Below are 21,100 nucleotides of genomic sequence, written 5' to 3'. Positions count from 1 at the left end.
TAGGCAAAAATCTTTGCCGGCGTCTAAACAATGTTCAGATAGGGTTCAAAAGTAAAACATACACTGTTGCCAAAAGTATTCATTCACCCATCCAAATCATTGAATTCAGGTCATCCAATCACTCCCATGGCTACAGATGTATGAAATCAAGCACCTAGGCATGCAGACTGCTTCTACAAACATTAGTGAAAGAATGGGTCGCTCTCAGGAGCTCAGTGAATTCCAGTGTAGTACCGTGGTAGGATGATACCTGTGCAACAAGTCCAAACATTAAATTTTCTCACTACTAAATATTCCACAGTCAGCTGTTAGCGGTATTATAACAAATTGAAAGTGATTGGGAAATACAGCAATTCAGCCATGAAGTGGTAGGACATGACAGAGTGGGGTCAGTGGATGCTGAGGCACATAGTGCACAGAGCTCACCAACTTTTCACAGAGTCAGTCACTACAGACCTCCAAACTTCATGTGGCCTTCAGATTAGCTAATAGGGCGTAGAGAGCTTCATGGAATGGATTTTTCATGGCTGAGCAGCTGCAGATTTACATCACCAAGCGTGATGTAAAGCGTCGGATGCAGTGGTGTAAAGCTGGACTCTAGAGCAGTGGACAGTGGAGATGTGTTCTCTGAAGTGATGAATCACGCTTCTTTGTCTGGCAACCTTATGGATGACTCTGCAAAGCAGCTCCATAAAAACATGGATGAGCCAGTTTGGTGCGGAAGAACTTGACTGGCCTGCACAGAGTCCTGACCTCAGCCTGATAGAACAGCTTTGGGATGAATTAGACTGTGAGCCAGGCCTTCTCTCCAACATCAGTGTCTGACCTCACAGATGGTCAGAATTTCCCCATAAACACTCCTGAACCTGTGGAAAGCCTTCCCAGAACAGCTGAAGCTGTTTTAGGCAACATCATATTAAACCCTATGGATTAAGAATGGGATGTTACTCAAGTTCATGTGTGTGTGAAGGCAGATAAATGAATACTTTTGGCAATAAAGTGTGCCTTGGACTGGATCATCACATTTCTAGTCCAAAGAGGCAAACAATCACTCACTCACACCCCTGCAAACTCCAACAAAAAAGACCTTTCTGGCTGTTATGCAACTATACTAACCAATGCACCACAATGTGATGTTATTTGTGGTTATAATACAAATAACACAAAGAGAATTAGGATTATGTTATCATTCCACAGTGGATTATTACCTCAACAGGTACAGTCTTGGGTTGGCTATTCTTATTTTGTTCAAAGATGTAACTGCCAATTTTTTTAGACTAGACTGGCCCAGTTTAAGCCTTGACAGTCTTTTAGATTCATAGTTAAAGAGACATGTTTCTTCAATAACTAGCAAAGTTGTCTTTTCCACCTTTCTCTTTCAGCCATATTTAAATGAAAAACAGTGTTTTATTCTAGGTGACCTTTCAGGTTGCTGAATGGTCATCATTTCACTTTTGACTTTTGAACCAACTGGAGATAACTTACCTGAATTTCAGAAGTGGGTACACATGTCATACACTCCCTTTCCTTGACTAGATACACCTTTCCCCACTGCTGGTGGTTTGTTCTGAACCCAGTATGCCAGTTTCTCTTTCTTCTGTTAGTCTGTTGCAAAATACATCAACAAACATTTCTGCCAGTGGGATGCCAGTTTTTCCCCTCATTCCTATCAGTGACGCCAGGTTTCCACTACATGCCTCAAACTCAAACCTTCTTCCATCTGACAGGGAAGCTCCCAGCAATATGTAGCCGATTATAACAGCTCAGCCCCAACTCTTTAACCAAATACTCTTCAGTTCTCCTGGCTACAGTAATCCCTTCTCCCAATCCACTGGCTCCGAAACCTTCCCCAGTCTCAGCATACTTCCGTCAACAAATATAAATATAAATACTTGGCAGTTCTCATTTCTCCACCACTCAACCAACCTGCACCACCCAGGAGTAATTGACAGCCACGAGGACGTCATTATCATGTGTGCTTCAGCCTCATCTCGGGCTAAAGAGCTCACTCCGTTAGAATTTGCTTATGCATTCTCACTGCTCATCTTCAGGATTTCAACCAGGATACCTTCTGGGGAAGTCTTAATCAGGAGCTGTACTGCTGTAGACCCACCGTGTATCTGCGAGGCTGCAATCTGCAGTAATTTCAGTCACACTGGATGCACCTGTGTCTCAGTGTCACTATCTGCACTCATGTTGTTTCTGCGGAGGTGGCCATGATGTTCCGCTCTGATGACATTCAGCTTTACAAATGTGCTGCTCCTTCTGCAGGTTTTGGGGGTTATTATTGTGGAAGGTGGTTCTCCTCTAATTGGCTTTCCAAATTCAACCAGTACCGCCAAATCCGTTAGTTTCATCTTCAGCCCTTTACAAAATCTGACCAGTAGTCAGGCAGCCCCCTTTCCATATTCTATTTCAAGATAAACTCACCTCTAAGCATTTATGAGCCATTGGTCCATTACATCCTACTTCCAAAATCCCAGCATGCTTCACCTCAAGACGCTCTGTTCTTCACCAAGTCTGGCCACATCGCTACCAGATTCAAGTGCCTCTCACTCTTCTGTCAAGTTCTCTCACTGTCTGGAATTTCAGACATTTGTTGGATGGCTTCTTTGGGGCTCTGCATGACCCAGGAGCTGCCACCATTCCTTACTGTCCTTCCCCAAACTGCAGTCTCAGATCCATGCTTATTCCATCTGTCATTCTCTTACAAAAAGTGTTGTAAAATCTAATTCAGGATGTAGTCCCTGCAAGTGAAATTTAGATTTCAAGAAAAATCTTTTTTTATAAACGTCATTTCAATGACTGTAGCCATTTTTATTACACATTTAAAAATGGAAAAAAGAACAGGGAAACCTCATGACTCAATACTGTTTTTCCTGTTAAGCTGGCCTAGCTGACAGCAATTGACTACCACTGCCCGTGTCAGCACACCTCTAAAAGCAAAAACCTAAATGTGCTAAATTGTGTATTGAATCAAGAGTTCATGTTAATGTCTACAGTAACTAACTGTGTGCTTTTGACAGGCTCTCAATGGATTTGTCCTGGTCATCACTGCCAGTGGGACCATCTTCTACTCCTCTCACACAATTCAGGACTACTTGGGCTTCCATCAGGTGTTATGCTTTTTTATAACTCTAATTACATCCAGTAATTGTCATTCCTCAGTGATGAGAACCAGAACTCAGAGCACCATAGCGGTTAGGTAGTTGACAGGTACTGTACCAACAGAGCAGTTATCATATTGAGTCCCTTTCTATGGAACCCTTCTCGATGGGTGTCATTCTTAATGCGGAACATTATAACATTATATTATATTATGACATTATATTAAGTAACACATGCGTCCTAACTGTTTGAGAATATCTATGTATTTATTTAACATTTTAACCCACAATGAATGCATGAAGTACAAACCTAGTAATTATTTAATCCCACAGACACACAGTGGCATTAGGCTCTGCTTGATTGGCTAATAAATGGATGCCTTGCGTGCAACAACTGACAGAAGCAACTCAGAGGTCGTCGTTGATCCAGTGATCTACTCCCTGCATGGTGCAGTCAGAGGCTGAGACAACTGCAAAAAAAACTATTTATAGCTTGGCCTTTTGTAGAAACCAGCGGTCACAGCAGCACCCTGCAGTGCACAACACATCCCGCACCACAGCTCACACTCATTGGACAGTTGAATGTGCAGTAACTGTGTTTTACATAAGCAACTAAAATCAAATTAGCTTTTGAGAAAAATGTGCAGGTGGAGCTTGTATGGTCCAATGTGACTGCTATTTGTAATGATTTATGGATGATGATATTACTACTACTACTACTACTCTGTGACTGAAAAATGTATACTGAGCAATGTGATCAATGTTGGGAAGGTTACGTTTGAAGTTGAGTCATAGATTAGAGAGAACTAGATACCCTGGGTACTATGTTGATCCCACACAGGTCCTAAGCTGACCCCAAGAAGATCCTAAACACAAGTTTTTTTTTCATTAAGTTAGCTAATGTGTCTTACCGGTTTACTGCTATCGTGAACTTTTTTTACACCAATACAAACACCCTGAAAAAAAAGCTACACTGCATGTAACAGCTATGAAGGGGCGTGTGCTTTTTCAGATGTAGGATTACCTTCGTTTTATAAGATGCTTGAAATAACAATAGTGTAATGAGGTGCTGAGTGCTTTGTTTTTTAAGGTCCCGAAGAGCTGAAAAATGTCAGTGTTAGTTATTTCATTGTGGGTGAACCAGTGAAGCAACATTCAACTAGGGTGAAGTACTTGAAACATATTTCTTGTGGATATTTAATGTCATAGTAACCAAATCCTCAGAGTTGGAAAAAAAGATCTGTACCTCTAAAGCACATAGTACTACACACTGGGCAGTTTTGAACAATCGTCTGCTGTTTTTTTGTTTTATTTGTTTTTTCTTGCAAAACAAACAAACAAAAAATGTTTGGTGTATAAATCAAAGTCAGCAGTGCTGTGGAAACATCCTCTAACACCGTAATCGTTAGCTAGTGGTATCTTAGCAACTGTTAATTATCATTAGTAAGGCCTTAAAATGTAACACTTCCTTAGAAAGCAGTGTCACTAAATTTTTATGATAGCATATATTCAGTTGTAGTTCTAAAAGCCACCTGAAAGCTTGGTGAGCTATAAAAGTAGTCAGAGGAGTGAAAGTCAGAGACGGAAACAGCATTAATGAGGGGGAGCGACCGCCCTAAACTGCAGGATTCAGTGTCATTCAGGGATGTGTTAGACATGCCGTATAGAGAAGGCTGACAAATGCTGTTGTGTGGCAGTCAGTATTTTGTATGATCTTCTTGGATCACTTTTACAAAAAATGTTTACAAAAGTCATAAATACATATCTATAATCTTGTTGTCTATAAAAAGCTATATTCAAAAATGTCTATTCTTGAATATATTTATTTATTTTTTTACCTAAGCTCACTCTTTTTTTCTTTACTGTTCTCAGACTGATGTCATGCACCAGAGTGTGTATGAACTGGTCCATACAGAGGACCAGCAGGAGCTCAGGAGAAACCTGGACTGGGCTTTGAATCCTCCTGCTGCTGCAACATCCACTGTCTGCCAGGAGTCCCCCAAAGGTGATCACTCTCACCTAAAACATGATTTTAATAATGTATATTCGGTTAGCACCCAGACTCCTTTACTACAGAGCCACCAACAGAACGTGGTTTGGTATTGTGTTGCTGAAATGAACAAGGCCTTTTCTGAAAATGACACCTAAACAGCATGTGTTGCTCCAAAAACCTGTGTATATATATCATTCATTAGTGGTGCCTTCACATACAAGCTTTCCATGCCATGTTCATGTGAAGGCACAACTAATGAAGCCTAATATCATCATAGATACTGGCTTTTAACAAATCAGATGGTGGCCCTACCTTTCAGAGTTTTCCAGAGAAAAGCCAGAGGTTCTCGATCTTGTTTCTACATGTTTCTTGTCTTAAAATTTCAGCCACAAGGTCCAGGAAAATTGTTGGGGATGCAAAAAAAAAATCCACAAATAACTTTAGCTGACATATGGGACTCAAAAAAAAAGTGGTGTGGCTGTTTCAAGATTGCACAATAAGGAAGTATTTGAAAAAAAAAATGGGCTGCAAGGTCGAGATTCCAGAACTAAGCCATTACTGCCACAATATGCCAAAAAGCACAGAGACAAGGCACAAGGAACTTGGTCAAAATTGATGGCAAGATGAATGCAGCAGCAAGCAATACTGGAGGAAAATTTGTACTCATTAGCCTGAAAGCTGCACATGGGACACACTTGGACTCACTTGGACTTTCCAACATGACAATGACCCAGAACACAAGCCCAAGTCAACCTGTCATTGATTCTGGCAGAAAGAAGTGAAGATTCTGGAGTGGCCATCTCAGTCTCCTGATTTCAAAATCATTGCGCCAGATTGGGGAGATCTCAAACATGCAGTTTATGAAAGATTGCCCCAGAATTTACAGGAACTGGAGGCATTTTGCCAAGAAGAAGCTTTACCATCTGAGCAAATAACAACTACTGCAAAAGACTTCAAGCTGTCATTGATGCTAATGGAGGCAATACATAGTATTAATGGAGGCAATACATAGTATTAAGAGCTAGGTTATGTAAATTTTTGACAATTGGGTAGTTCCTGTTGTCATTATAATTTTAAAAAAGCAAACAAAATTGATAGATAATAAATTCACCCACCACTAACCATGAGTGAAAGAAAAGTTGTAAGTGTAGTGTTATAATTCATATTCTCTGAAAAATGCCCCCCAAAACATCACAAATTCTGCCAGGATATGTAAACTTTGGAGGGGAACTGTATTTCTGTAATTATTCCAATTTGGAATAATTCAGTATTGATTTTCATCCTGGATTTCTCTGGATTCTCTATTTTAATATTACCTGTACCATCATCTACCTTAGTACCACAGATGATGAAATCCCCACATTATTCTCTTTTTTTCCCTTGCAGTCTTTCACAGACTGGTGAATTTCTCTTACTTTCCTTTCTTTTTTTTTTTTTTTTTTTTTAGCCTGTCATGTTTGGCAGTTTTCGCAATCAGAATATGATCCGAATGCGCTGGTGTACCAAACATATTTGCTTTCCCAAGAATAGCTCTGTAAGTTTTACAATAGGCTACTCTTGTTAGTATGTATTTAGTCAGTTTGTATTTTAATTTTATTTTATTTATTTACACCAGGCCTGACAGGCAGAAAGGAAAGGGTAGGAAAAGGAGTGAGAAAGAGAAAAGAAAAAAAAGAAAAGAGAAAAAAACAAAAATAAAAAAAAACAACCAAACAAAAAAAACATGAACAAAACAAAGGTGAGAAAAGAATAATCAAAGAATGATATCCACACTTATACATACACATCCACATATCTACACATGCACATACATACACACACACGCACACACACACAATCCTGCTTTTGTATGCAAATAATGTGTGGATGTGCCTCTGTCATGGAACGTACTCACCAATGGGGGCAAGAAACTTCAATCACGCCCCCCGCGATCCAGATCGAACAGCGAAGGACCCAGGGGACGCGGCCTATCCACGGCCCACCAGGACATCAGAAGGCGAGAGGCCACACATCCCGATGGTAACTGCGCACACACCCCAGAGGAGGAAGGAGGGAGACCCCCTCACGGCCAAACGGCAAGAGTCCAGAGAGCCAGAGGCAATGAGCAGCCAACCCCCACCGCAGGCCGGCATCCCCCGCACGAGCCGCGAATGCGGCCCCACACGCACACACACACACACACGTACACACGCACACACCCATACACACACACACACACACAAATCATATACTCATACTCACACATATGACTGTCACACATTTATGCGCACACACACACACAGAACTTACATGGACACCAAGTGTGGGTATATGGTAAATGGACTAGTTCTTATATAGCGCTTTTCTACTCAATCAGAGCACTCAAAGCGCTTATACAACATGTTTACATTCACCCATGCACTCCCATTCATACAAGCACTTCCATCATTAATTAAGCTAAGTGCTTTTTTAATTAACTAACATTCACACACATTCATACTCCGACAGAACGGTCGGAGAGCAACTTAGGGTTAAGTATCTTGCCCAAGGATACATTGGCATGTAGCCTGGAGTAGCCAGGATTCGAACCGCTGACCTTCCGATCAGTAGGTGACCTGCTCTACCTACTGAGCTACAGCCAGAGGCCAGTGAGAGGGTACCAGCGCAGAGCCAGCGGCACCCCGGCGAAGCAGCCAACCCGGCCCCAAACCACTAGCCAGTCCCTACCCCAGGCAGGGTGCATGAAACTGGGGTGTGGGAGACCCGCCCTCCCCCTCCTTCCACTCAACGTGTTTGGAGTGATATGTTGGGTGTATGTGAGTGTATGGAGTGGGAAGAATATGCATGCATGTGTGTGTGAAAGCTACAGTGCTATTAAAATTGGGGGGACAGATGTAATGAGCACTGAGCAACAGCGCCCATCCACACCACCCCCCCAAGGCCCTCAATGTCTAAGATGTAAATAAAATTGAGGAGCAGGCAGCAGTGAACAGAAGTGGGGCCACCTCAGCAGCTCCACACACTGACCACTGTGTGACACACCTGCCCCCCAAAGCCCTATATGTACTATATGTACTATGTACTATGACGTGTTGTGAGCTGTATAATGTAATTAAAAAGGGAGAGTGGGACATCACGCAACATAGTGAGCAGAGCCAAAGAAGTGGCCCTACTCACCGCAGCACAAGCCCCCCTCACCCAAGACCCTGTGATGTAATGTTTGACTGAGTGGGAGGAGGAGAAGAGCCAGGATATGTAAGACCGGGAGGTAGAGAACTACCCCCAGAAGAAGAGAGCCAGCAAACTGCTGGCTCACTAAGCACCCCAGTTCCCTACACCCAACCACAGTGCAGGGAAGGCAGGTCCAGGGCCTGAAGTGGCCACACCCCCAGGGCACCACCGTGCCCAAGGCCAGCACCCACATTCCACACCACAGACAAGCACAACCCCCCCCCCCCACACACACACACACACAAATATTTCTCTCACACACACACACACACACACACACACACACACACAAATATTTCTCTCTCACACACACACACACACACACACACACACACACACACACACACATACAAATGTCTCTCTCACACACACACAGACACACACACACACACTGGTCCGGGACCAACCGGCCCCCTGTGGGAAACTACTGCTCCCTCACCTGCGTGCCACACCACCCCAAAGGATGCGCGGGCACCCCAGAATCCCGGAATGACGGCCAGAGATCTCGACGCGGGCCAACCCACCCCACTCGGCGGTGCGCCCAAGGGGGCACAGACCCCCCCCAACGCAGGGAGGAGCCCAACCAGGAAACGGGCGACCCCGGGCACCAGGGCCCCAGACCCCACACCCCGATCCCCGCGGAGAAAGCCGGCCACCCGGCCCGGAGTCAGCACCCACCACCACGGGCACCCCAGTCCCACGCCCTGAGACCATAAGAGCACCCGTCCAAGCCCCCACCACCAACATCCAGGGCCCGTACACAGAAACCACAAAACGGCAGTCCCCGTCTCCCATCCAAGGACCATCAGACACCCGAATCCCCCAGCCCACCCCCAGCCACCTACCAGGCACACCGCGAGACGAGACTACAGCCGATCACCCCCACTAAGTGATGGAGCTGATCAGTGGAGACCAGAGAGATTCAAATTTGTCCAACTGGTTTTTAGAGGTGGCAGACATTCTTTCTAGACTAATGTGTTCTAAAAGTAAATTCCTATAGTGAGTAATGCACAAATCATTTTTGGATTTCCAATTCATGAGGATAGTTTTCTTAGCAATGCATAGGGCAGTAAGAACTATGTGTGACATATTTGCTTCAATGTTTAATTCACCCACATCACCTAAAACACACAGTTTTGGTGATGCTGGGATATTGCAATTAAAACATGTGGATAAACATTATTCTCTTTTTTTCCCTTGCAGTCTTTCACAGACTGGTGAATTTCTCTTACTTTCCTTTTTTAAAGACTCAAAACTGTTTGTGAACATATAATGTTACAATAAAACTGCCTTCCACTGCAGTCTGCAGCACGAGTGAGCATAAACATTTGGATGTAAGTATCAGATGGTTAAGTATATACAGTTTAGGCATTAAGCTGTAAGCACAGCCTCTGGTCAGATCACATGACTCTGTAATCTTCACTATGGCTTATGAGAAGAAGTGGTCCCAGATCTGTATTTGGATTTTAAGATGCTTATGTGTGTGTTCTTTAGTTGTGAACACTGTGGTTTAGGTTAAGACTCGCAGCCCTGACACAACCTACTAATTCCTTCTCTGAGAAACTGTTCACACTCTCGTCCTTAACTGCAACCTCAAATGTTCGGCTCAGCATGTTAATCTGTACACAACCCCAGATTCAACAAAGTTGGGATGCTGTGTGAAATAAACAGAAACAGAATGATTTTCAAATCTCATAAACACACATTTATTCACAGTGGAACATAGAAAACATATCAAATTTTCAAATAGACATTAACGCATTTATATTAGCTTATTAGCATGTTAGCTCATTTTTAATGTGATGACAGCTTCATAACTCAAAACAGTTTGGGTGTGGGCAACAAAAGGCATTAAAGTAAGTGGTACTAAAAAGAAGCAGCTGGAGGAACATTTTGCAACTAATTAGGTTAACTGGAGACAGGTCACGTCTTAGTTTTCAGACGTAAAGATGGGTGAAGAGTCACCAATCTTCAAATTGTGGAGCAGTTTCAGAAAAATGTCATTCAATGTAAAATTCTGAAGATTTCATCATCAATAGTACACAATACCATCAAAAGATTCAGAGAATCTGAAGAAATCTGTGTGTGCAAGGGACAAGGCCCAAAATCAGTATTGGATGCCTGTGATCTTCAGGTCCTCAGGTGGCACTGCATTAAAACAGGCATGATTCTCTCGTGGAAATCACTGGATGGACTCTCTTGGGATCACTTGGGCACTGTCAAGGGGCACTGTGGGTGGATCCACACAGTCTGCAGTTGTTACATCCCTGAAGGGGAGAAATAATCACAAAAGTGAGGAGTTGATGTTTCCTCACTGAGAACTTTTACTTGAATAAGGAGAATACCACAATTTCCCCTAGGTACGTGAGCCAAGACAAGAGCAATCAGTCTCAAGTGACCAGATTCAGACCACTTTGTAGATCATTGATAACACTTTTTAAACTTGGTTCTTAGCAATAAAGAATGAAATAAACAAATCAATTATGGATTTTTAAGTTCACCCCCCCCCCCCTTTTTTTTTCAACAAGGTGAGCTTTTACTGTTTTTAAGCAATTCTTAGTCTGATACACTATGACTCATAACTGTATGATCTCTTTAAATCAGTCACTAAATTTTAGTGTTTACAGACTATGTGATTTCTGTTATTTTAACTTATCACACAGTGAGCAGCTCATTGTTGGCTCCAGTACCAGCATGAAATGTAGGGTCTCCCACTGTGGGTCCCATATGGACCCCAATATGACATATATTGCAGAAATCTAATAGGGCTCTGTATTTTCTATGAGCATGCCAACTGTGGGCCCATACAGGGGCCCCAAAGGATAAAACTGCTGTGGGCTCTGTATGGGCAGACCCACTTGGAGCCCACATGGGATAAGTGTAGTTTTGCTGTGCCACACACCTCTCTACAGTTGACCCACAGCTACCCAGTGTGGGCCTCCATGGGCATGTTTGCTGTGATTGTGTATGAACACAGTTCACCATGCCATCCACAAACACTCTAAAGCTCTATCATGCAAAGAAGAAGGCATATGTGAACCTGATCCAGAAATGCAACCGTCTTCTCTGGGTCAAAGCTCAAATTTGTTACAAGAGAAATACAGCACTCTTCAACCTTAAAAGAAAACATGCATCTAGAAATGTTTGTCTTATTTACATAACATCATCTGCTTGTTGTTGTTTGTTTTTTGTTTTTTAGAGATAGAACTTGACAAAAGCTCATCTTTGGTCACCTATAACCCTGAACAACTCCCCCCGGAGAACTCATCCTTCCTGGAAAGAAGCTTTGTGTGTCGCTTTCGCTGCCTCTTGGACAACTCTTCCGGTTTTCTGGTACATAGCATTTTCAGATGTCTATTTTTGCCAAAGCTGAAACATGACAGTTCAAAACACGGACTTGTGGCTTGACTTGTACCTGTTATCTGTTAGTGTATCCGTGTATTTTTTAATGCTGGCGGGTTAAAGACATAGTGCTCAGAGCACTTTCTACTGAAAGCCAAATTGATCCATTCACAGAGCACAGTAACAGTGAGGCCAATCCCTTTATTTTTGCTGTAGCCTGAGAACATTTGGGTTTAAAAGACGAAGATGAGACAAAAGATCAACATCTCAGGTTTTATTTCTGGGTAATCTGGATTTGATACAGAGTGCAGAAGATAGCACCTTGTGTCTGAAGCCATGCATTTTTTTTTTAAGTATGGGAACATGAGATTGACAGGTGTATTTTGTTGCCCATGTGTGTCCTGTTATATTGTTTATTCAAACAATAAATTGCACAGAATGTCACTATATGCTCAGTTTCAGATTTGGGTTCTGCCTGTGCAGACGGGGCAGTTATACTTAGAGGAGTAAACAACATGAAAACCAGAGAGCTGTCTACGGGTGAAAAACAAGTAATTGTGAAGCTGAGAGAAGATGGAAATCATCAATCAGAGCCATTGTACAAACATTGGCCATAGCTGGTACAATGATTTTGAATGTCCTGAAAAAGAAAGTTGTCACTGGTGTACTAAGTAACAGATATCGAACAGGTAGACCAAGGAAAACAACAGCAGCTGATGGCAGTAACATTGCAAGTGCTGTAAAGAAAGACCCTAAAACAACTGTTAGTGACACCACCAGCAGCCTCCAGAGGGCAGGAGTGAAGGTGTTACTACTACTACTACTACTACTACTATATCTATATCTCTCCAATCTATTGTTCACAGAAGACTTCATGAACAAATATGCAAAGGCTTCACCACAAGATGCAAACCACTAATTAGCATGAAGAACAGGAAGGCCGGGCTGAAATTTGCCAAGAAGTGCAGAGACAAGTCTCAGAAATTCTGGGACAAATTTGATCGACTGATGAGACAAAGATGAACTGTTATCAAGGTGATGGAAAGGCTAAAGTTTGGAGAAAGAAAGGATCTGATCATGATCCCATCTTTTAAGGTGCCAGTAATTTAACCATTACTTAAAAAGCCATCACTGACCCAGCTGTCTTAGCTAATTATAGGCCAATCTCCAACCTTCCTTTTCTCTCAAAGACTCTTGAAAGAGTAGTTGTAAAACAGCTAACTGATCATCTGCAGAGGAACGGTTTATTTGAAGAGTTTCAGTCAGGTTTCAGAATTCATCACAGTACAGAAACAGCATTAGTGAAGGTTACCAATGATCTTCTTACAGCCTCTGACAGTGGACTCATCTCTGTTCTTGTCCTGTTGGACCTCAGTGCAGCTTTGATACTGTTGATCATAACATTTTATTACAGAGATTAGAGCTTGCTATAGGTATTAAAGGTACTGCACTGCAGTGGTTTGAATCATATTTATCTCATAGACTCCAATTTGTTCATGTAAATGGGGAGTCTTCTTCACACACTAAGGTTAATTATGGAGTTCCACAGGGTTCTGTGCTAGGACCAATTTTATTTACATTATACATGCTTCCCTTAGGCAGTATTATTAGAAAGCACTGCATCAATTTTCATTGTTATGCAGATGATACCCAGCTTTATCTATCCATCAAACCAGATGACACACATCAATTAGTTAAACTGCAGGAATGTCTTAAAGACATTAAGGCCTGGATGACCTCTAATTTCCTGCTTCTAAATTCAGATCAAACTGAAATTCTTGTTCTCGGCCCCACAAATCTTAGAAACATGGTGTCTAACCAGATACTTACTCTGGATGGCATTACTTTGGCCTCCAGTAACACTGTGAGAAATCTTAGAGTCATTTTTGACCAGGATATGTCCTTCAATGCACATATTAAACAAATATGTAGGACCGCTTTTTTGCATTTGTGCAATATTTCTAAAATTAGAAACATCCTTTCTCAGACTGATGCTGAAAAGCTAATTCATGCATTTATTACTTCTAGGGTGGACTATTGTAATTCATTATTATCAGGCTGTCCTAAAAGCTCCCTGAAAAGCCTTCAGCTGATCCAAAATGCTGCAGCTAGAGTACTGACAGGGACTAGAAAGAGAGAGCAGATTTCTCCCATATTGGCTTCTCTTCTTCTAGAATAAAATTTAAAATTCTTCTCCTCACATTCAAGGTCTTGAATAATGAGGCCCCATCTTATCTCAAAGACCTCATAGTGCCATATGACCCCATTAAAGCACTTCGCTCTCTCGTGGTTCCTAGGATACTTAAGAGTAGAATGGGAGGCAGAGCCTTCAGCTTTCAGGTCCCTCTTCTGTGGAACCAGCTCCCAGCTTGGATTCAGGAGACAGACACCCTCTCTATTTTTAAGATTAGGCTTAAAACTTTCCTTTTTGATCAAGCTTATAGTTAGGGCTGGATCAGGTGACCCTGAACCATCCATTAGTTATGCTGCAATAGGCCTAGGCTGCTGGGGGGTTCCTATGATGCACTGTTTCTTTTCATTCACTTCTTTTTACTGTACTTATACCCCACTCTGCATTTAATCATTTGTTATTATTAATCTCCGACTCTCTTCCACAGCATGTCTTTTGTCCTGTCTCTCTCCCCTCAGCCTCCCCTCAGGTCATTTTGGGTTTTCTCTGTAATTATTGTAAGTTATTTGCCTTACAATACAAAGTGCCTTGAGACGACTGTTTGTTGTGATTTGGGGCTATAAAAATAAAATAAAATTGAATTGAATTGAATTGAATTGAATTGAATTGAATCTGTGAAACAGGGTGGAGGTGATGTCATGGCTTCATCTGGGATGGGCTCAATTTTCACTGATGATGTCACGTATGGTAGCAGCAGTACAATGAACTCAGAAGATAATAGAAACATTTTGTCAGTCAATTTAAAGAAAGATGCAACCAAACTGACTGGGAGAGCCTTCATCGTGCAGCAAGATTATGACCCAAAACACAAAGGAGTTCATCAGAGGCTGGAAGTGGGAGGTTTAAGACTGGCCTACACAATATCCAGACTTAAACCCTGTGGAGCATTTCAGCTGCTAAAGAGGAGACTGAAGGGAGTAAAACAACAAATGAAAGTGGCTGCAGTGAAAGCTGGAAAAGCATCACAAAAGAAGAATGCAAAGGTTTAGTGATGTCAGTGGGTCACAGGCTTGATGCAGGTATTGCAAGCAAAGGATTTGTTCCAATACTTTTTTCAGAAGAAAAATGGGTGGGTTCTGGCAAAAGGTGCTATCTTCTCAACTGTGTATCTGATCCAGATGTAAATACCTGAAAATAAAAGCTGAGATGTTTTGTCTCATATTAATCTTTCAATGTTGAACCCAAATGTTTCAGTCTACAGCAAAAATAATGGGATTGGTCTCACTGAAACTCTCACAATACCTTTGCAGGAGAGTGTATATTTTGTGGCTTTAATTATCACACACACTGCAGTGGTGGCTTCCCAGGATTATTGATGTTCCAGTTGGTAGATGATCCACTCTAGCACCCAAAAAGGGTCCAAAATTTTGCAGGAGCTGGCTTCCACCTGTTTCCATATACTTGTGCCAAGTGAATGAGGGTCTCACATCTGTAGTACTCACAGATTATCAAAATAGTACCTCTACAGTACGTCACTTACATTGACAAGAAACACAACTAGTTATTTGCTTACTTCCAGGCTTTGAATATCCAAGGAAGGCTCAAGTTTTTGCATGGGCAGAACCAGTGGCAAGAAAACGGAGGAAAAGCTCCACCACAGGTTGCGCTGTTTGCTATTGCAACTCCTCTGCAACCTCCATCCATCCTGGAGATCAGAACCAAGAACATGATCTTCAGAACCAAACACAAGCTGGACTTTACTCCCGTGGCCTGTGATGCAAAGTAAAAATATTTTTCAGTCCTTTGTATTAGAGTTAGATGGCTCATTTCTGGGGGTTTTGTTTGTTTTTGGTCAGTTTTTTTGTTTTCTTTTGTTTTCATTCCAGCAGTTCAGCGACCCATTTAGTGTTAGGAGGCAGGATTACAGCTGAGTTTTGGGGGGTTTTTTCTGAAAATTAGCTTTTTTAGCAAAAAGGCAAATATTCAGAAATTAGAAATGTTACATTTTATGTGACCATCTTTCATTTTGGCTTTGTAATTTTGGTGAAATATTTGGAGTCCAAACTGTCAACAGTTCCTAAAACAGGAGGTCTCTGGTGATCTGGTGGATATTCCACCATGTTGCCGGCAAACCACTTAGGGTTAATGTTAAGTCACATTTCAACCACATGCTAAACAAGCATGGTTTCAGAAGCTACAGGTTACCTTTCAAATCTAGTTTCTTACATGCATTTTGGTCATATATACCCTATCATAATTGTAGAAGTTTCATAGGCTGACTGAAATACCATCTGTGTTCTGCTTCTCCTGCATGTTTGTTTTGTTTTTTTGCTTTCTTTGCAGATAATTAATGGAATGCAATGTACAATGAACAAATGTCCAAAGTAAATCTGTTCCTTTTTTACAGGGGGAAGATAGTGCTAGGGTACACAGAGGCTGAACTGCGGGTAAGAGGATCTGGCTATCAGTTCATTCATGCAGCAGATATGTTGCACTGTGCAGAGAACCATGTAAGAAGTAAGTACAACCAAAGACCAACTGTGAACCAAAAACAATCTAATTTATTCAAATTCACCTGAATTCAAAGATTAAGAGGTGTACGTTTGTCTGTGTAGTGTATACAGGGCCTTGATGCTGCCCCTCAATTTGTCTGTCTGAAAAAAAGGATCCAAACCCTGTTCCAAACAGGTGTTTGGAACAGGGTTTGATCTCTTGCATGTTACTCCCTTCCATCCCTCCTTTCCTGTCTGCTCTACTGCCCTGTAATAATAAATAATAAAGGCCAAAAACAAATAAATAATTCTAAATTAATTTTACATTTTAAATGGAACAATCTCCATTTACACAGAAATGCGAAACACTGCAGTTCCTATTCACAGGCCACCAGTTGGTGGTGTGAATATAGGAGCTAAAACCGTAGTGCGCGTGTGTCTAATGCACGCTTAAAGATTTTTTCATTTTATCAAATGTCAGAAACAAAGCTATCCTACCAGTTACTTGCAAAATAGCCATGCTGCACGCACTGGTGGCTAAATGTTCACACAAAAAAACCCTCTTTGCTATTAAACAACTGGAGTATATATATATATATATATATATATATATATATATATATATATATATATATATATATATATATATATATGAACAAAATCCTCTGTTTGCCAGACTACAGATAGAAACATGTTCCCATTTCAGACTTATGCCTGTCAAAAAAGTTGAGGACATCTGGCACATCCTGGTCAGAGAGTTCAGACCGCATTTGCAAGTAATCCTGCTGGATTAGCAAGCAGATTGAGCAAAGCTGCAGAGCTGCCAGAGCAGAGGATAGGGCCCACAAATCCACTGCACGGGCAAATCATCAGAGATGATCCATAGAGCAGCAGTGACACATACACTTCAGAGGACAGATATGTCACTTACCACTCTCAGCGTTCTAAGGGTCAGTGTAGTTTAAACAGGATATGGCACAAGATTCATTCTCAGGAATTTTGCAAGAACAAACACACAGTGACGTTTTACAGAACAATTAAGACATATTTCACTAAAATGGAAAACACACAAAATATGTGAAGAATATTTTTTTTTAATGTTTTTAATTTATGTGCTACCAAAGTACAGATATGCATCCCAAATAGATGAACTATAGTTATAATCAGTAACTTGGCTCCATATCTTTCCTAGGCAGTTTATTTACACTACTTGTCAAAATGAGATCTTCTGCACATCCGATTTCCTTCATTTAGTCTGAAATGTTTACTTTGACCCTGTGGCATAAAGTCAGGACAAGCAAGACAAGCAGTACTTGCTTGTCAAAGCTACAAACAGACATAAAAGTACCAAAATAAAGCAATCTCTCTCCTTTCATCTCAGATGGAATGGTAAAGCTCCCCACCTGTTTGCACCCATCCTTTACATTACTGCCATCGTGTGGCTGCAGCTGGGTATTGTTGCTGAAAGATCTGCTTGTTTCATGCTCATAGGAAACTGCAGCTGTGCCATTAACAATGACTTGAGCTGGGCGAGCTGAGAGGGCAACAGTTTGTTCTTTTCTGGTGGTTTGGGCATGGGTACTGTGGATAAACCTCTGGTCTTTGACAATAAACTGATGGGAAAGCAGTATGCGAGGCAAGCTGCTGCTGGCTCTGCTTTCACTTGATTTTCACTTTGATCTTTCTGTGATTTATCATTGTAACAGATGAGTGTCCTCTTGCTTAACACCTTGGGCAGCATGTGTGATGTAGAGAAGATAGATTGTGAAAGAGTTAATGACTCCTCAGCCAACACTTTCAGAAAACCTCCATCGATCCATCCATTCTCTTCTGCTTATCCTGTGCAGGGTCTTGGGGGGGGGGGTCTTGGAATCTATCTCAGCTGACATAGGGCGAGAGGCAGGGTACACCCTGTACAGGTCGCCAGCCTATCGCAGGGCTAACACAGAGAGACAGACAGCCATTCACACTCATATTCACACCTATGGGCAGTTTAGAGTGACCAATTAACCTAACCCCACTAACTGCATGTCTTTGGACTGTGGGAGGAAACCCACGCAAACACGGGGAAAATATGCAAACTCCACACAGAAAGGCCTGGGCCAAGGAATCACACCCAGACTGTCTAGATGTCATTCTAGCTGTGAGGCAGCAGTGCTAACCACCACAGTGCCTGTGCTAAATTGCCATTTAAAATAAATACCAATTCTAGTGTGCAAAACTTCATACTGGAGAGAGGTGGCAGACCTGGTGGCTTGGTGCCAGGATAACAATCTTTCCTTAAATACCAGCAAGACTAAGGAAATGATTGTTGATCCGAGGAGGAGGAGGGTGCAACACACACCACTCCATATAGGGGGAGAAGTGGTGGAGAGGGTGAACACCTTCAAATTCCTGGGTACTCACATCAATCACGACACCACTCACCTGGTAAAGAAGTCACAGCAGCATTTATACTTCCAGTGAAGGCTGAAGAAGTTCAGCATGCCATCTGAAATTCAGTGACGTGCGGTGAGGGTCGTGACTGGTGAGGCACTGACGTCATCACATCAGATTTACAAACATATAGCTTATTCACCATTTGATTGGCAACAGTTGTTTTGTTTAACATTAACATAGTCTGAAGCAAACCTTTTAGCTCCGGTGTTGGTCTTCCTTTAATTATTATCTTCTGCTTCGATTGAAAGTCCAGTTTAGAAAATTCTTTCAGTTGAGTTATGTAATCTTCCATGTTGAACATAAGGCCAAGCAACAGGAAAAACTAACTGGCCTTGCTAACTGTTTATGGTAGCTTGCCGCCGAGGAGTCGTAGAGTCCCTGGGATCACCAGCGCCCCCTACCATGAGGCACGAGAACTGCGTGCCTCACCTAGTGTCTCTTCGCAGCAGTTTCATGATCGCTCAACACAAGAATGCATTACACACACATACAGTTGTTAATGAAAAAAACAAAAAAAAAACTGTGCATTATATACACCAGCTAAAATATAGAAATTTAGTTCATATAGTAAAAGTGTTAGAACATTTTAATAGCCACATGCAAAGGGAAAGTAATCCGGTCTCACTGCATAGCATGCCAGCACAGTTAGTAGTCATTGGCAATGACTATACTGAGCCGCACCACGGATTGCGCAATCCGTGGTGCGGCTCGCCGGGCTGGTGCCTCACCGTTCGTCTCTTAGTATTTGACCGGCAAATGCAAAAATTCAGCGATTTTGAAAAAACTAATCTAAAAATGGTGTAGTTAAATGGAAAAGAACTTTAAAATACAAATCACTGAATGAATATAACCATTTAATTTATTTTTTAATTTTATATTTCCACGATGACAGGTGAGGCCGTGCCTCACCTGCCTCCCCTGACTGCACGTCACTGCTGAAATTACAGGAACACCATCGAGAGCGTTCTCACCAATGGCCTCACGGTCTGGTTTGGGAACTGCTCTGCACATGACAGGAAGGCTCTTCACAGGCTGGTGAAGACTTCCAGATCTATCTCAGGATTTGCCTTACCATCACTGGATCAGGGTCATCAGAAGAGCACGGAACATTATAAAAGATCCAACACACCCACAGCACGACAACATGGCCTCTTTGCACTCCTGCCACCAGGGCGGCGGTATCGGAGTGTGAAATCAAGAACCACCAGAATGAGGAACAGCTTTTTTGCACAGGCCATTGTGAACTGCCACCTCTGACACACACACATACACACACACACACACACAGTGCTCTTCTTTGTATTTTGGACTGCAAATTGCACTATATGCATATGACACTTTACCCCAGACCATTTACAATTACCCACTGCTGTACCACTGCACAAACATACTTCATTCACTGCAGCTTCCTCTATACGGTCTACCTCGTGTATATAAGTTGTCTATTTTGTCTATTTTTATATATTTTCATATTATTATTGAGTCAGAGCAGAAGAAGTGCAGAATAAGAATTTTATTGTTCAGTGTAACTGACTGTTTACACATGACAATAAAACTCTCCTGAATCTTGAATCTTTTGTGTAGATTTAGATTGTCATAGTGGAAATAAGTGATTTCAGTAGATTTACATTATTTTGTAATAGAGTTCACTCAGAATAACAGTTCTTGTGTTCAATATTTGTAGTGATGAAGACTGGAGAGAGTGGTCTGACTGTGTTCAGACTCCTGACTAAGGAAAACCACTGGAAATGGGTCCAGGCCAATGCCCGGCTGGTGTACAAGAACGGCAAACCAGACTACATCATTGCAACCCAGAGGCCTCTTTTGTATGTATCTGTTTGTATTTATTTTTCCAAAAGTGGCCAAAAATTTCATTCAGTTATTCAACCAGAATAATACACTAAATCAAGCCATTAAAATATCCATTACACTTCCTTCCTAAGCAAATTTGGGTTGGTTTTTTTTTGGTTTGTTTCTTTCTATAAAAGAAACAAACCAAAAAAAAACAAATAAATAAAATGTAAACATTTGGCATTTTATTTACTATTTATTGTATTATTTTATTGTTGTAAATTTAGTATGTTTTGGAAACAGGTCTCTCTTGCAAATGAGACACTGAGTCTCGGGATTACCTGTATAAATAAAGGTTAAATAAAAAGTTTTTTTAAATTGAAGCTACAGCCATCCAGCCATTCAAGCTAACTCATACATGTAATTAGCATATTATTAGAATTAACCATTGTTTACACATAAAAAAGCCTCAAAGAATTTTAAAAATAGGAAAACTAATAAAAACCAGACAAATATTCTCAAAACTGTTTACCTGCAGTTTCTCCAGTAATCCCCGCCCACTTAGTTTCAACAATTCATTCTCTCTCTCTCTCTC

General features: G+C 41.6%; 1 protein-coding gene across 1 annotated transcript in view; it reads left to right on the top strand.

The window, feature by feature from the left end:
- The window catches only part of LOC115776662 (aryl hydrocarbon receptor-like), a 61,951-nt gene that overhangs the window by 28,896 nt on the left and 11,955 nt on the right, over positions 1-21,100 (top strand). Inside the window, exons 4-9 of the mRNA XM_030724384.1 lie at positions 3,027-3,116; positions 4,980-5,112; positions 11,510-11,643; positions 15,363-15,565; positions 16,191-16,300; positions 20,399-20,540. Of these exons, the coding sequence (XP_030580244.1) occupies positions 3,027-3,116; positions 4,980-5,112; positions 11,510-11,643; positions 15,363-15,565; positions 16,191-16,300; positions 20,399-20,540 (812 nt within the window). The remainder of the gene's footprint in view (positions 1-3,026; positions 3,117-4,979; positions 5,113-11,509; positions 11,644-15,362; positions 15,566-16,190; positions 16,301-20,398; positions 20,541-21,100) is intronic.

The sequence above is a fragment of the Archocentrus centrarchus genome, unplaced genomic scaffold (assembly GCF_007364275.1).
Source record: "Archocentrus centrarchus isolate MPI-CPG fArcCen1 unplaced genomic scaffold, fArcCen1 scaffold_36_ctg1, whole genome shotgun sequence".
NCBI lineage: Eukaryota > Metazoa > Chordata > Actinopteri > Cichliformes > Cichlidae > Archocentrus > Archocentrus centrarchus.
This window is presented reverse-complemented; position numbering and strand designations above follow the sequence as displayed.